Source organism: Grus americana, chromosome Z (assembly GCF_028858705.1).
Source record: "Grus americana isolate bGruAme1 chromosome Z, bGruAme1.mat, whole genome shotgun sequence".
NCBI lineage: Eukaryota > Metazoa > Chordata > Aves > Gruiformes > Gruidae > Grus > Grus americana.
In genome coordinates, this window is record NC_072891.1 from 2,085,979 (window position 1) to 2,104,050 (window position 18,072).

An 18,072-nucleotide genomic window follows, 5' to 3' on the forward strand; every position below is an offset into this window, starting at 1 on the left:
TATAAAATTTTAACATGCTGGGAAGAGATAAATTAATTCCCCTCTCTCCTACAGACAGCCTGAGAGAGGCCTTTTAGCCAGGATGTTAACGACCGAAACTGGGGAAAAAGAAAAAATATCAATCCATCTACAAACGATCAGAAATGTAGATGCATGGCAAATTACCAATACCCCGAGGAGGCCAAGAGAAGTCTTCCAGGTCTAAAATACAAACTTTCATGATTTTCTTAATTTTAATCAAGACATCTAAAAAAAACCAAACCCCACCACCACTGCTTTTTCTCATGGATCTCCAATGGCCATTAATAACCACGGAGGCAGGATGGATGCACGAGGACCAGCACAGGGCTCTAAGGCTCACGGTGAGTTTGGAAGCCCCAAGAACAGCCACCCCGGGGCAGCCGTTAGATAAACCAACAAATGGGGAACAGGTCCATGCTGCAGAGATCGGGCACGAACTCTGGTCTCCAGAAAAATAGGGAAAAACCTGCAAAGAACTCCAGGTAATGTGGTCTTCCCCTGTTGCCAGCTGTTCTGGCTTGTATTTTGCTTTGCAGCTCCAAAAAGGAGTAAAACCTACTACTGTAGCAGAAAGTAAGGCTTTGGTTTGTAATCCTAGGTTTAGAGGGGGTGTGCGTGGGGAACATTTCTTTGTTTCTTTTGGTGTCAAATCACAAACACAGAAGAAACTGTAATCCTCCAAATTCCACTGCAATAAATCCCAGAGCTATTACAAAACACTCCTAACTAGAAGTGAAGATGAACTCGTGTCCTGGTTTCAGCTGGGGTAGAGTTAATTTTCTTCCTAGTAGCGAGTATAGCGCCGTGGTTTGGGTTTAGGAGGACAATAACGCTGATAACACACTGATGTTTTAGTTGTTCCCAAGCAAAGACTTTTCAGCTCCTCACCCAGCAAGGAGGCTGGGGGTGCACAAGAAGCTGGGGGGAGCCATGGCCAGGACAGCTGACCTCAACTGGCCAAAGGGATATTCCACACCGTATGACATCATGCTCTGTATATAACTGGGGGGAAGCTGGCTGGGGGTTTAGACCGTGGCTCGGGAACTAGCTGGGCATCGGTAGGCTGCAGGTGGGGAGCAGTTCTGCTGTGCATCACTTGTTTTGTATATTCTATTATTATCATTCTCTTCCTTTTCTGTCTATTAAACTGTCATCCCAACCCACGAGTTTTACCTTTCTTTTTTTCCCCTCCGATTCTCTTCCCCATCCTACTGGGGAGGGAGAGTAAGCAAACAGCTGAGTAGTTGTTTTAGCTGCCTGCCAGGTTAAATCACAACTCATCGAGTTTCATGTGTCATCAGTATATGGACACTTTCCCAGGATGGATCCTGGCCTTCCTGATTTATATAGCATTTGGACCATCTCAGAAGTCTGAGAATCCTGCTCAGTTACCTCTCACTTAGTAAGAAATCTCACACAAACCAACAACATTTGTCTAGAAAACACACACATTAAAAAAATACCTAAAAATACATCATCCCTGTCCCATTTAATTAATGGTTACATGTTAGCCTGTAGAACTAGAAGGGAAGGAGATTTTGCAGCACTACCTTTTTCAAATCGCTCTTTTGGTGCTCAGATCTTGATACTGAACTGCAGTGGTAACATCTATTTAGCTGATGAGTTTATTAAAAGGCAGAGCAAGATGCTCACTTGGCCATGAATTTAGGAACGTTACCCATCACAGTTGAAGTGTGTCAGATCCCAAACCGCGGTCTGGGCAACTTGGTAGATCACATGAGGCTCTGAAGTATCCAAGCAACCTAACTTTGAGTAGGTAAATTCAGCAGCTAGTCCCAACAGATTGCCTTTCCAGTCGATGGAGTGAGAGGAGTTCTTCCAGAGCGCGCTCTGGGACAATAATTCCAGCGCTCACATCAACGCTGTGAGATGGGAAGTACTTGTCTCTCTCCATTGACCACATAAAAGAGACCAGCTTCATACAGATCTAAATTTGGTACTTGAAGTTAGGCAGCGTGAATACTTTCCTAAGGTGTCAACTCCTCACCTTTGCATCCAACTGCTTCTAAAGGTCTCCAGGCTCTTCCATGTGAAGAAGAACTTGGAAGCTTGTAGAAGTAACTGGAAAGAAAGCGGGATAAATCAGCCTAGCTGCCCCAGGAGGAGTGACTGCTCTTTCAGAGAACCAAAGGACACGACCAGACAAGAGAGAAAGACGCTGTAGAAGGGTCTGGTTCTTACCTGCCAGAACTCTGACTTCCGCATCATTTCCCGTTCTCGAACTGGCCGGGTTTTTCGCCAGGCACCTGTAGATCCCGCTGTCCCCATGCTGGACCCTGCTGATCTGTAAAGCTCCGGAGGGCAGGACGGCCACCCGCGTGTCAGCCGGGCTCGGGAACAAGTCCTCCTGGTTTCGCTGCCAGTGCACCACGGGCATGGGCTCCCCCACGACTTCACACTTCAGCAGAATGGTGTCTCCCGCAAAAGCCGTGACAGATTCTGTCTGGGAAAGAAACCTCAGTGGTCCTGCAAACACAAGCAAAGGGGGGAAAAAAAAGCAATTATATAGCTGCTGAAAAATAGAAGAAGTTGCACGCTGTTTCCATGCTGATTTGGATTTTGTTAACAATCCAGACTAAAAAAAATAAAAAAATTGATGTGATATTCTGAAAACTACTTGGAGATTGCTGTAACGGCGGGGTGACTAACACTTTCCTTTGTAAATTACACTCATTAACAGCAAAGAAAAGATGTGTTACCAACATAAAGAGTAACAAATTGAACCTGTTACTTACAAACCCACTCAGGAACAACTTTAACAAAGTACAGATATGCTATCATGCAATACAAACTGTTCAGAACAGGGTGGCAATCAAACAACTAAACCTATGTAAGGTTAGGAAAACGTTAGAGTCGCATCTTGCTGTACTTCTCCTTCCCTACGCCCTTCCCCTCAAGTAAAAGGAAAAATATTCCAAAAAGCCTCGGCTAAACAAATCACTTGGGTCACATACTCAAGTACTGCAAATGAGGAATAGCCTGCGTCTGTTTTTCCATGAAATATTTTTGACTTGTGAGGGCAGGAGAGCAGAGCTGGGAGCTTTAATCGCACAGTTCCCAGACGCCCCAACCTCACTCGATGCAAAAACACGAGGACCGCGTCCTTCACATGCTCCAGAAGAAAAACCCGCAAGAACAGGACAGGGTCTGCAAGATTCAAAGTGCAAGTGAAAGATGACGTCAAGATCATGGACTTTATTACCTGGAAGCATCATTGCTTTACAAAGAGCATAGATAAATTGATAAGGAAGGAAAAGAAAAGAAAAGAAAGGGAAAAAAAATCGACCCCCTTTCCAGCCAAGTACAAGAAGAACAAATCAAGAAGACGGGCTGAAGCAACCGCTTGGATCAGGGGTGTGCTAGAGATGGTGTGGCCATATGTTGGAGACCTGCTCTGGCTCCGGTCCTGGCCAGTCCCTGGAGATGACCCTCCCACCCGCAGCCCGGCCGGGCACGCTCACCCGCCCTGCAGGGACTATTTGAAGCCGTACCAGTAACTACAACCCCTCAGAAGCATGTGCAAACACACACCAAGTGTTTGCCAGAGCGAAAAACCTAAAGGATGACACTAAAAGCAACTACAAAGTATAGAGGCAACAAGCAGCTTTTAGATTCTATCAGCCAGTATACAGTGAAGGCTTTCAAAAAAAAGAGCTGTCAGTAGAGGATATTAAGTGAGGAAGCAAAGACCCCAACTTTCCAGACATTAAAATGCCGCCCAAACGTTCAGAAAAAGCAACGCACTGGGGAATGATCACCTACCGAGGTGATTTCTTGGTTCAAACACCTATTTTCTGGTGTGATTTTGACCACCCACCTCTTGTCTCGGTTCTCCTCCCCAAACGCGTTGCTCCTATCTCCCAGACCATCTGCAAGGATGAGATCTCGCAATCCGAGCGAAGCGCTCCCGGGAGCTGAAGCAGGGAAATTCTTTACTGAGCCAGTTTCAGCCTTGCTAAAGGCTTCCTAACAGCATTTCCACACATGAAAGAGACCCTATGTGAATCTACTGTTGTGTGGGCAGCGGTATTTCTTAACTGCCATGTTTACAAGTTATCCCTGCGAACAAAGCGAGCGAAGAAAAGGCCGTCGTTCCCAACCCCATCCACGCAAGCCCTGCCACCCGCTGCACCCTCGCACGCGTTCCCGTTACAGCGAGGATGCCACTTCCCAGCCGAGCTATTGGCACAGACGCACAAGTAACAGCTTTTCACCCCCAGCAAAGCTGGTGCAAGCTAGAAAAATAGAAGCATTCAACACTTTCATTAAAAAAAAATCCAACCTTAAGATAAACGCAGTGTGAACAGTGATGGAAAGCTGTTGAAAACTGCAGATTTTTCCAGGAGGAAAGGCAGCTAAATCTAATAATTTACTGTAAAAACTAGGACTAAAACAATCGTCATAGAGGGACTTGGTTTTTTTCCATGCAAGCACCGTACCTGCCATACCCCTGCACACCGCCGGATCACACTTTGCCCTGTCTCTGCACCATCTCCCTTTCTGCAGGTATCCCAACTCTTTTTAAGTTTAAAAAAAACCCCCCATAGTGGCATCTATAGATCAGGATGTTGCAAAAAAACCTTCTTCTGGGTCCCAATGAAAAGACGCTAACCACCTTTTTCCATGGTTATGTTCAAAACGGGGTCATCTCCCTGCAGGACCATAACGTATGAGATCTTAAAACTATCACTGGGTCTTTACAGCTCTCCTGGCTTACGCTGATGTATTTTAAAGACAGTTTTTTGAAGCTACGCAGATGTTTGGGTTGTCAGGAGCTGGCTCAAGGGAACGGGTCGGCAAATACATTCTGAGAAAGTCACTTTCCGAGACAGACTCTGGAATTCAACATCGCGGATCCTCGGTGATGCTTCGCTCCGCGGCCAAAGGGTCACAGATGCACCTCCCTGCGTTATACCCAAACCTACTTAAGAAACTTAATTGAAAGCGGTACCCAACTCCGATTTACCACGCAGTCTGGTTGGCAGCCTATCAGGCTCCCCATCTTTCCTTACAGAAGACCCAATTATTAAGCAATTAAATTTCACTTAATAAAAAGGCTTATCATTTGGGGGACAGACCTCAGGGTCTGCAACATGTTTAGCTATTAAATATTCAGCAATTTAGTAGCACTCAGTACAATCCCCCAGAGAAGAACGGCTTTAAATGCTTTGTTTGTTTCAAATTAAAGTCTGCAAGGTTACTTAACATCAAGACAAGCCCTTTTTTTTTTTTTTCCACTTTCAATTCACATAATAGCTGAAGGGCAAGAAACCAAGGTAATGAAAAAGAGTGATTTCCTTCTGCTTGTTTCAGGAAAATAGGAAATAGAGAGCATGGGTGAGTGAATCTAGAAATGCAAGTATTTTAGAAACCGCTAATTCTTTCTTCCACAGACTGGTTTCCAAAAAAACGCTATACTTTAGTTACTCTATATTCTTCCTCGTTTGCTAGCTCCGCTTTGCAATTCTGAAAAGATTTGCACCAGAGGTATCAGAACAAGACGTACGGACTTTACCGAATAATCCAAGTACCGGCGTGGCGTTCCAGTTCGGGCGTAGAAACAGGAGCTGAATCAACATGTTGCAAACTCCATCTTACGGGACTGGAAGCCGTACATCTCAGAAGAGATAAAACTAATGAAAAGCTGGACACTCAGATTTCTGATTTAGAAGAAACTAAATTAGGTGGGGAGAAATCGAGTTCCAAACATGCATTTAGCAATATTTTTATAGAGTAATGCCAGCCAGGGAATTCCTGCAGTACGGTACCAGACGGCCACTCCTAGTACCGGCTGTCAGCCTAACGAGAAGGATTCAAAAGGAAAGATTTTAATATTACAATAAAATGAATATTAATAAGATATTTTACGCCTTTGCATGTTTTATAGATGAAATTTGGGCAGTTAAGGTTTATATAGATGGAAGTTAAACCCATTTACAAGAAAGGGCACCTCGGTGCGAAGCGAAGGAGAGGAAGGCGCCTGATTGTCTGACAAGCCGAGGATGGAAACCTGCCTGGTGTTTCAAGAGCAGATGACGCCAGAAGACAACGCATCAAGTCATCATAGGCCTATTTACTATTACCTATTATTACCTATTTTCAACAGCAGAAAAGTTCAACCGCTCCTCAAACTCGTGCCTGATACTGGAAATACTTCATCCTGCTAGGCACTGAGTATTTCAAATAATACTTATCAACCCCCACCTGGGACTATACTCAAGATATGCCAGAGGAAACACAAAATCTTAGCAAGGAGACGCTAATTTACTCTACAGTCCCAGTTTCCAGCTGCTCTCTTTGCTTCAGCCATTGGCACAGTAGCCATGAGACCATGGACGGTCTCTTATTAGCACTCAATTTTCATCAAATTCACATGCCCAAGCTAAAAATACATAGCATTTGTTAATGCATGAGCTTTTGTCCTTCATGCTTAAATTAGACCTCCCATCTCTCCACCTGGATGGGGAAGCCATGGGGATTACCTAATTAGGTGATGACACATTAATTGTATTAATACCCAGATAGGATTAATCAATTAAGAGCTCATGACCACTACAAACAAGGCAGGATCTCTTTTTTTTTTTTCTTTTTTTAAATACAAACCACATTCTGTATTCTGGCTACGCAGAACATATTTAAATCCTGTCAAACCTGAACACAAAGTACCACAACTCAGACTGCAATGCACAGACGCGGTCCCCACCAATAAATCACACCACGTGCAAATACTCCATGAAACAGGGAATATGCAGGTCTCCCATGATTGTGATTTATGATGCAAACATACGATTGCCTCGATTTCTCCTGACTGTGGAGATGCACATAAGCAAAATTACCTAGGAGGTAACGCGGTGGTTAGAAAGAACATAAGTTACGGGTCATGACAATATCATCAACATCACGTATCAACTGGATCCTAAACTGTTCCATCAAAAAATAAGATATTGAAAAGTAACTGAGAATTTCAGAGAGAGAGCACACAACACAGCATCCTTAGAAATAAACTTATATATCTCTAATTTGCTATCTTCTATCTTCCCCACATCTCCAGTGTTATTCCTGCAGCAACCCAGCTGTAACCCACCGCCGCAGCCCCATGGATACACCAAAATGCGGCTGAGCATCCAACAGCTGCAACCAAAGGGAGAACAGACCCAGTTTAAAGTCTGGCAGTTTGATTTAAGAAGTCAGGCTTAAACAAGGGTGACTCTGGTCTACGGCCCTGTCTGCAGGAGATAAGGATCGACGTGGCCTTGGCATTAAAATTGTGTATTGAGATCCAAGTAATTACTTACGAAGCGCAGCGGCAGGCACGTCCAAATAGCTCCAGATTAACCAAAGTACAGCTAGTTACGTAGTTATGTACACAATTATTTCAATTAATTATAAGTGAGTGTATATATAAAAAAATCCGAGTGCATCACAGTCTTTAATTTGTATTCTTATGTAAACAAGAGATAATAATTCGAATTTCATACATGAAGAACTGAGTCTCCAAGACATAGGTTAAAATATTGAAAGGCAGCAAAGCCACAGAAACTGGCAGCCCAGTAGCTTATGAAATGTGGCAGCTTCTAACCAAAAATAACTCCTCCGGCTTTTTAGGCACTTTTGAAGATGCTACAGTGATTGACTTGCTCGCTCAAGGTCACAGGAGAAATCCAAGGTAAGCAGGGGTTCAAACCCCACTCTTCTGTAAATATAACAGTGTTTCTGTCCTTGCTTATAAAACTGAGCGGGAGTTTCTTTTGGGGTACCCACGAACTGAAACAAACTGAAAGACAGTTCGGGGACAGCCAAGGAGGGAAAAGAAAGATTGTTTCATACCAAGTTCTCAGTTTTTCAGCAGAAAGGAGAAAAACCCTCATAAGAGAATGTTTAAAAGTGCGATTCAAGCCTGTGGGCTTGAAAAGAAAGAAAACTTAGGGACCACCATCACCAGATACCCTAAAGAGAAAATAACAAAGAGTTTAAAGAGGTGCTATTATGTTTAATATTCATTGAACAAGTGTCAAAAAAAAAGAAAAAAATCTATTTCACATGCTTTTCTGCTGTCCTCTTAGCATGTGTCTCATTGCTTTCGGATTGAGGAGTGACTCATCCTGCTTTGTGCCAGGGGAGTGAAAGCAGCTTAGATGTTTTCAGCCAGCTTCATCCCAAACTCCAAGCCAAACAAAGCATTTGGCCTCGTTTCAGGAGAACCAAACTGTGATAGCTTTTTTAGCCTCACGCATTTAAGGGCAAGACAATTATTTCTGCGACTTGTACTTAGCGTTCAATTATCATACGGGAAAACGCGTCTCGACATTCTTGCTGTGAAGTCCTCTGGTTTTCAGAAGAGCCCTCCGAGCTCCACGGTGAAGACTGAAAGGAGCAGTCTCCCTGCACTTCTCTCTCTGCAGCCCTTTGGGGAGGAGGATAATTTCGTTGACCTCAAATAGTAGCACAGCTCTGGAGGGAATCTCTGTACCGGGTCAATTTACTACAAAGTCAAAGAAACAAGGCACAGATTTTATAGTTGAGTGTAAAAGCAACAGTATATATATAAATAGATATATAAGAGAGGATTTAGGGGAGAGTTTAGGCTTGAACACTTAAGTGGTGTTGCAACCCTGATGCTACTTAGCCACGAAAGTGGCCCCAGTTCCCCAAGCACCCTCACCTTTTGAGGAGGTTTTAATCCTGATAGCTTACTGTGAGGTCAGATTCCTCATAGAACACCAGGAGAGCCACCATGTCTCCTCTTAAATCACACGGACCAGAAGGTCAGAAGCCATCTAGTCCTCCATCAGCCCTACCCTCATGTGGGCACGTTCACACGAGCGCTGTTGAACTCGCTATAGATAAGACAGACACCATAAATCGCAAACAGACAATTCAGAACATCCCACGTAGGAAGAAAATTTCCCCTTTTTTCTAGTACAGGGGCACATCGAGGTCTCCTCCAGCACAGCAATTCTCTCCCAGCATGTACAGTCCATTACAAATATTATAGCATCAATTCTTGGCAGCAATCTAATTCCACCAAGGCTAGCTGAAGGAAGATGGAGCCAGGATCTGCCCTTTGATGCCTCTTACCTATCACAGAAAATAAATGAACTTATTATTCTGAAAAAGACTTTTCCCCAACCTATGTTACTGATGTCAGCTCAGATTATCAAAACCGCAAGAATTTTAAAATCTAATTTACTTGTCACCTTTTATGCGGCTCGCTTGCTGGCTGCGCTCAGCAGAATGCATGGAAACAATCTATTTTTTCCATCCACATATTTATGCTGTAGGGGGATTTTCATCAAGGATTCGAAGCCTCCATGGTCAGTTCTACTTAGTCTTTGCAAGGTCTGTCTTTCTCATTCAAAGCACTAGCACAAAGCTGTTGTGCCTGAACGTCCCACACACGCAGAATACATTCAGAACAACAAAAACTTCAATTCTAACCAAAGCATTCAGGTACAACCCTCAAGATTGCTTTTCTCTTCATTCTACAGATTTTTCAGCGTTTCAGAGTTCACGAGAACCAAATTTGCCATTCTTCAAGACCACGGCTTGAATCTATGACCTTCTTATAGCCACAGGCAAAACTCCAGAGCTCCTTGCCTTTAGTCCTCCACAGCTGTCCAGACAGTGGGCTGGATCTAGTTCCTCTCTCAGCTTCTCCAAGATACAGCCACAGCTTTCACCTTAAGACTATATGCCAATTTCTCAAAGAGAAGGGGGGGAAGAATAAAATCATAGAATCAACACAATAGTTTGGGTTGGAAGGGACCTTCGAAGCTCATCTAGTCCAGATGAGCAGAGACATCTTCAACCAGATCAAGTTGTTCAGAGCCCCGTCCAACCTGACCTTGAATATTTCCAGGGATGAGGCATCTACCACCTCTCCGGGCAACCCGTGCCAGTGTTTCACCACCCTCAGCGTAAAGAATGTCTTCCTTCTATCTAGTCTGAAAGCACAGTAGATAGTCAAAGCAACAAAACTGCTAATATTTATTAACAAGCCTACGTGATATACTGAATCTCTGGGAGTGTAACTCCCTGTCACTCACCGTAGTACAATACACCTGCGTCGGGAAAAGAAATACTACCCTAAATTTTTATCATCCGCTGACAAGCCCACCTACTGCTTTGCCCCTGTTAATACCCAAATCAGAGGGTGTAAATCTCTTCATCTTCCCGTCGGCTTCTCTTGCCAGCACTCGTGGCTTGCAGCCAGCGAGCAGAACAGGCTTCCCACCAGTCGCCAATGAAATCATCAAATCTGCTCCTCAAACAGGAAATAAGCAAGAAGAAAACAGGCCTTTTTTTTTTTATTGCTGAAGAATCTAAGAAGGGTCGTATCTCAACATCTCTAATTAAAACAATAAAAAAGGCAGGCGCTCTCATTTGCGTGCCACACACTGGGAGTTTGCTGGTGCTAGCATCGTTTAGCCCGTTACATTTAAAGCCTTGCACGGGGAGCAGTGACTTTGCTTTCATAAAGCACCACGGAAGCAGTATAAAGATGCCCTGAGCAGACCAGCAATCTCTTGATGTAACAGTCTATGAACGTGACATGGTATTTTTGCGACACGCCTCGTTTAAAGTACTTCAGACCCACCTTGAAAATACTTTCAGAGTAATGAGGAGTGACTCCAGCCACACCTTCCAATAAACAAACAGTTTTTGAGCAGGACAGAGGCATCCCCAGTTTGGGAGGAAGAAACAATAAGCAACGCGGTTGCCCCTGCCTCCGACGAGCTGGGATTGCTCTTGAGCTACCACCGAGAGCGTCGAGCTGCGCGGTACCACGGGACGACAGCAGCCAGAGCTGAAACCCTGTCGAACGCACAGGCAAGCCATTACCCAAGTGAAGTTTGCACGGCACAACAGCGCTAGTTAACCCCGGCAGACGCAGTAAGGGTTAGCGTGGTCTATAAGACCACCATGAATCTCTCTATCATGCAAACCTCATCCATTGCAGCTTCTGAATCCAGCTGTCTGCTTCAGGTCTCATCTTTCAGAAATCCAAAATGCCTAACGTGACATGAGCCGTGGTTTATTCTCCAACGACGGCAGTAGAGGTTTCTGATGTGACAGACCAGTTCTGACATATCAAAGGTCAAACTGTTCAGAGAAAGGAGGCGTAGGACTTTGCTACCACAAATAACAGCTTCTGCTCAGACAGCAGAGACAACATTTGTGTACATTCTGGTCCCCTCCCCTAATCCAGTGCATGGACTATCCTTCTACGGTGCTTCAAAGAGCCAGAACATATAAATTACTACTAATGCAACTCACAGCAAAAGGCTTCGTCTCTGCTCCCTCTTCCGCTGACTATCCATAGAAGATCAAATCAAGTTCAAGGCCTCTGCCTTCTAGTTTAAGGCACTTAACAGCATGTGCTGATGATATCTATTTAAAGAAAAGATCGATTCAAAACAACTCTCAATTGTCAAATACCACTCATCTCCAGCAGCCACTCATCTCGCTTGTGCTGAAGACCAGACTTTCTCAAGGACTGGGACAGATTGTGGAGCAAACTCTTGCAAGAAGAAAGATTAATCAGAGGTTCCAGAAGCTTCAGGCACAAACGCAAGCGGAAATTTATTTTAACTCATCGAGCGTAAGAATAGGGCCTCTCACGGACGCGGGGTGCGATGTCTAAGTATATACAAGGTATACGCGGCTCTTTCTTAAATGCCTGGATGTGGAGAAAGAGGCCAGACAGCCCAAACACTGGGGTCGCTCGGGAGAAGATCCAGAGAGGATTGTGCAAGGCGGTGATAAACAAATGAAGAAGACGGGGAACGCTGGAGTAGAAGATGCAAATGCAGCACCTGAGAATTTCTGGCTGCTGTCCATTTTACTTACTGTCAGCTATTTTATGCTTTTAGGGTTTGTTTCAGTGGGTATCCATTTTCATGGCTCTTGCCTGGTGAAAAATCTTTGAAAACCACTTATTCTGCTAAAGCTAACTGCAGTTCCCCAGAGGCAGGACACGCCACCAGTGATTAAAGGGACACTACAGGTCAGGGAACTTCGTTTGGACAAACTTTCAAGAGTATGAACATCAAGCCTTTGACTCCATAAGCAAGGGCTGGGAATATCTTACAGCATTAATAAAGATGAGACCAACAGGATGTTCAGATGTTTGCACGCAAACCCACGGGATGTGAAACAGCTCAATCCTTGCTAGGTTTAACTGTGCCAAAGGAGGCATTCATTCTCTCAAGTGCTGCAACATAGTTCGAAAGACAAGGAAGGAAAAAAAAAACACCTAAAAGTTTATCTTTTCTCTAGACCATTATCTGACATGCTGCACGAAAACACGCTTTAGTTCTGTCTCGTCTCATTCCAGACACTGAGAAGGTTCAAAAGCATATCCACCACCTTATTTCCTGACGGATTTGTCACCGCGCGATCTGAGCATCACCAACGTGACTGTGTTCATCCCTGAAAGGTGGGAATTCCCCTCAGCCCACGGTCGACCACGGTCCTACAGGGACTGGCAATGCACCCGGAGACAGCGCACTTCAGCCGTGCGCCTGCAGGACAGCTCTTCGCCTCCAACACCTAACTCCTCTCTTCCTCCATCCTCTTCACATGAGGATGTAAGCCACAAGACATTTTACCTGACAGCAAAAACCTAAAATATAGAGAGAACAAATTAATTGGAAAAGCAGTTCTGACAGATTACACGTGATACTACGGTGCCCATCCAAAAACTCAAAGTCACGCAGCAAACCACATGTCAGAAATAATACAAGACTTAAATGAGACATTAAATGGGATGTTAAATTATTTTTCTCAGTTGGATAATGCTTTTGAACTTAGTTTCATATTTGAAAGATCTTTCATTTTGGCTATATTCTTCCTCTTACAGTATAAACCCTGGGGTTTTTGCTAATGATAAGGATCACAAAGCTAAGGGTTAAGGACAAAATACACTCCCCACCCTAAATTATTAGAATTGTGCCCAAAATACAAGAATTGGCTAATTTTCTTTATTTTTTTAAAATTCTATTGCCTAGAAGAATTTTTTTTATGATTTCTGTTCATGGACAAATTGCAACAGCATACGATCCATACTAGGGAAGACATCACAAACTACACAGCTGAACACATAAGAATCAGGTTATAATTGTTTTACCATTATAGGTAGCAATATTTTTCTAAACCAATCAAATCCTCATAAACCCACAGTATTTATTTATTTAAGGGAGATCTATTTAAACGTGCTTTTCCGCACATTAGGATTCAGCCTCCACCCTCTTTTCTCAGTCATTAAAACTAGCAAAATCACTATTACCCCTACCCCCAAGAAATCAGTGGCTTCCTCAGGAAAGCAACTACAACCAGCTAGTAATTTGGGTCTGACAGATTTACTCATATATCTGTAGGCCAGTGAACCATTTGAATCACGTGACATATCTTTTTATGAGACAAATTTGGTAAAAGCATGTCGAAGCCCAATCCTGATATACAGCGCAATAAATGAATTAACTGAGCACGGCGTACTCACTCTCCGTGGCCATTAAACTGGAAGAAATGCAGGCAGAGGCAAATACCAACTTGAGAAATGCAGACCCAATTGGCATTTTATTGAACATTAGCAGGCAACCCTAAATCACCGGCTATCGTTGTGTATAAGTAACCATTTAGCAGCGGTGGTATTTGCGTTACAGCGATTCCCAGGGGCCTCGGTGAGCGTTACGGCTCTTGTTCTCGTTATTACACACAAACACACACAGAGGACCGGTTCAATGCAGCGTAGGCACAGGGCATTGCACGTGTAAGTGGAAAGAATAAGTGAAGCGCAAGGAAAGGGAGGTGAGAACTGCCAGCTAACGTAGTGCCACACCGGCAAAATACTCCTGACCAAACGCCAGAGCCGAGTCTGGGGAGAGAAAGCAGCCACAATCTGTGCGTCCTCAGATACGGACATTAGTTGCCCATATTTTCCCCATTTTATTCTACAATATACACATAAAGCGTACGTTACGCTGCCAGTTCAGGTCGTATCTGAGCCCAGTTCCACGTCCTAATTTGCTGAATGTCAGCCACTACGTCTGGATGATGGTAGCTTCTAGCTCAAGCTTCGGCCCTTCGGGAAGCCAGGGCAGAGGAGAAGAGACCTCAACCCATCCTCTGCAGCGACCTGCTGCTCCCCATCAGCTGCGGGGTGCTCCCAAACAGCCTCTTCAACCTCCTCCCAATCCTTCCTGGGCTCTAAGCGCTCTCCTTGTCCCCATCCGTGTAAAGGCAAACTCATCTGCCTAAAGCACAATGATTTCGGTTGGCTTGTTGGGTCGTGCATTGGTAGAAAGGCAAATGATTCGCACAACCGGGTACAGCTGCAACGCCGCACGGAAACTGGTCCTCCCTGTTTTCCTGCTCACATCTGCCGTTAATTGCCAAAGCAGGACTGTCTAGTACGGATAAAACACAAGCAGCGAGTCAAAGCCCTGCAGCTTTATTGCCTTGAAGAGGAGCAATGGACATTTTAGCAATAGCCTGAAAAAAAAAACTTAGAAAAAAGTATTAAAATGATACCAGGAGAAACCATCTAACACCAATTCATAAACTGCAGAATAATCCGGTCCCTGATGCTTTCCCTGGCTTTCATGCACGCTTTATCTTCCATTGGCACGTGTCCTCAAACAGAGCATCGTCTCCCTTCCAGGGGGACCTTCTAAGGACTCACAAGGTTACCCCGGGCTTTACCGTGCATGCCATTCTAGTTCACGAAACCATTTAGCAAACAGGAGCAACAAACGTACCCGTTTCCGAACGCGACGTGCTGCAGCGCAGCAGGCGAGGAGGAGAAGGAGGAGAGGGGTGGGATCCAGCCAGAAAATGGTACGTGCTGCATCCCATCCTGGCCTTGGACCAGCAATCTCTGTCTCGGGAGATCAAACGCTGTCCTGGCACCCGGGAAAACCCACTGGCTACTCTTGAAAGTCTTGCATGCAAGGAGTCAAATCCTGCTTTATTTGTGTACGTGATCTCAATGACTTAAGCGCTACTGACTTTAACGGGACACTCCTTTCCATCACGGGCCGCTTTCCTGCCCGTAGCGCCAACAAACCTCTGCTAATAAAACGGTCTGTTGTGACAGGGCTTAGTTCTTCTCTGAAAGAAAGAGATAACAACAATACCAGTAATAACATCACTGGAAACCAAAGCCCATTAAAATGCAGCAACCTGCTAGCTCCGTTCTGGCTGAATACTACAGCGTTGTCATGCTTTCCCGCAAATCTAAGACAAATCAGCAGTAGCCTTCAGCACCAAGAAGTAACTTGAATATTTTATAGCGTAGCATCTCCGACTTCGAGTTTGCTTTTTATCAGTAGCACGGGGTAGGTTACATCACACCAAATGGCCGCAGCATTACGCTTCCTGCACGGTTATCCTCGTTTCCCCTCCTTCTTTACAACCGTATAGAAAATACTATATGCTCCATGTCTGCGTTGCTCTGCTCTGTATGTCGGGTTTAGACGAGGATTATATTGTGGCGGTACTTTGTGCAAAATAAAGTTGCCCCCGAGTGCAGCTCGAGTGGCTTTGTCAATTCAGAGGAGAAAATCATATAACGTGCGAAAAGCAGTCTTTTTCCTCCCTTCCCCAAATGGGAATGTCAGCATTTCGGAAGGAGCTGTTCAAAATATTGGCCTTCTAACATCAAAAAGGGCGTTAAGTGCAAATAAATCAAAATCAGAGAGAGAAAATAGGATAAGAGTAGTTAAAAGGCATGGTGGCATCTTTTTAGCTTGTGCAGGTAATATACAGTGCATTTACAGACAGCTATTTATCCACTGATCTCAAAATAATTTATAAAGTGTTAATTGACTCGTGAAGCTTCGCAACTTTCCCCTGGGAGAAAAAGTAAAAACATCATTTATATTACATGAGAGCTGCTTGGGAGTTTTTCAGCGTGATGGTTTCTCATCGTGATTTTTCACTTGGTCAGCAGCGATTCTGCAGACCACAGACCCAGACGGCTCCGACAAGACCCAAGCCCCGCCACGCGATTAATTCCAAGGCTGTTTTCGCAGGCTGATGTTTTGCAGCCCTCGTGATTCTTCAGCTTCTTTTTCTGGTTTGGGAGGTGACTTTAGAAAAGTCACTTCTCCGTGCTTCATACTCTCCCTCTATACAACTGGGAGCAAAGGCAGGAACCTCGCTGACAAACCCTCATGCCATCTCCTGATGAAAGGCATTACCTAAGATTCAGGGGACCTTATCTCTATCCTGAAACCAAAGGAAAAAGGGAAAAAAAAAAAAAAGAAGATTTTCCATTTAAGGCGCTTAACTCCTGGCGTAGCTACCTCCCAATCGCCGCTGAACAACGGTGCCTACCGTGCGACAATTTCCTTGCAATTAAAAGCCAGAAACATGCTGATACAGTCACGCTGTTTACCGGCACCTGCGAGAAGGCAGAAATCACTTACGTTCCAGAGAAGTCGTAGCGATGGGCACAGGGAAGAGAGAAGTTTACATCCCATTTGCTCCTGGCAGGGATCCCACCGGAGCTGAATCGCCCGACCAGAATGAACAGCGTGCTCTCGCTCAAGCCCCCACATCCAGCCGGCGCACACAAGCAGGCTGTCAAAGACATTTCTGACTTTTTACTGACAAACGGTTCAATTTTCCAGGATTTTCCAGCATGCGTGACCACATTATCAGGAAACAAAAAAATATACTTTTCCAAAGTACCAAGGAAATCCAAAGCAAACGCACACACTTATTCCTCTCCATTTGAGTTTATCACCTGCAGGAAACTGATTTTGCTCAACATTTTCAATCATATTTTGCAGCAAACTGCCTCGATCATCTTAAAAACCCAGAAAGGATACGCAAAAGCGGCATTCTGTAGCTCCGGACCGCATGATGGTACATAATAGTATACCCCAATTTCCAACAGTATCTTTTCAAAATCAGAAATCCTTTATTATGAATGTGCAAAGCAGCCACAGGTTTGAGTTAAGAAAGAAAAGAAGTATGATTATGTTGTTCTAATTCAACTAGACATGTTCTTGCCTAGACTGACAGATAAAGGTTCCTAGTTCAGAAAATGTGGTTATTATTACTGAAGAAAAAAAAAAAAACAGAGCTGCAAGACCTTGCTCCATAACTTCAGATATCCATAACCCAGACAAAAGACCCGTTACCTACCCATCTATTCCATTTAATCTTGTGAACTCAATCTCTAGCTCTTAATTTCTAAATCATTTCTAAAGCCACCAACTCCACTGAGCAATTTATTAATATACCCACACTAGCTTTGTGCTACACAAAAAAATGACCCTTTGGTAGTCCACTGCGCAAGCTCTCTACCACAAGTCCTTACAAACCAGTTTCACCCAAGAGGAAGAGAACTGAAAGCCCAGCAAGTTATGACTGTAGTTAGTAGAAAAGGAGAAACAAGATCCAAACCCAGAGGCATAAACTACCTCCGTCTCCCCGATGTAAAAGGCCAGAATCTCCTGGAAGACGATACAAAAGGAAAGCTTTAGGATGGTGGCTCTGACAAGGACTTTCCCATTAGGGCATTAAGTTAAATTTGCATTCCCTGCTCCCTGTGAGTCAAGAACCACAGCTCACAGTTTGCAAAGTTAAATACTGATTTGCATTAACTTTTTTTTTTTTTTTTTTTTTTTTTTTTTACACTTTAACCTTTGGAAATTACCATGCTGCACACAGGCGAGGGTGACAGCACCAAAATCAGCATCTCCTGGAGTTCCACCAAAATATCTGCTCCTTCACGTATCGTTGTGCTTCGGACTTTGCAACAGTCTCCCTTTCATCTGATGTTCACAAAGGAGAAACTTCTACTTGTACATCGCCATTTATCTCTATAGCTAAATAAAAGTTTCACGATCTTTAATCTTTAATTCTGTCGAATTGGGTTTAAATCAGCCCAAAAGTTCAAAACTCACCAGGAGAAAAAAAGAAATAGATCTGGGATGTCTTTTCCTTAGGAAAAAAAAATGAAAACATTCTATTCAGCACCTACCAAGACAGCACATCTTCACTTTAGAAATTACTTCC

The 18,072-nt window shown here is 44.0% G+C and overlaps 1 protein-coding gene across 1 annotated transcript in view; it reads right to left on the reverse strand.

Moving 5' to 3' along the window:
• The window catches only part of DCC (DCC netrin 1 receptor), a 366,068-nt gene that overhangs the window by 309,292 nt on the left and 38,704 nt on the right, over positions 1–18,072 (reverse strand). The window contains exon 2 of the mRNA XM_054809591.1: positions 2,224–2,508. Coding sequence (XP_054665566.1) covers positions 2,224–2,508 — 285 coding nt within the window. The remainder of the gene's footprint in view (positions 1–2,223; positions 2,509–18,072) is intronic.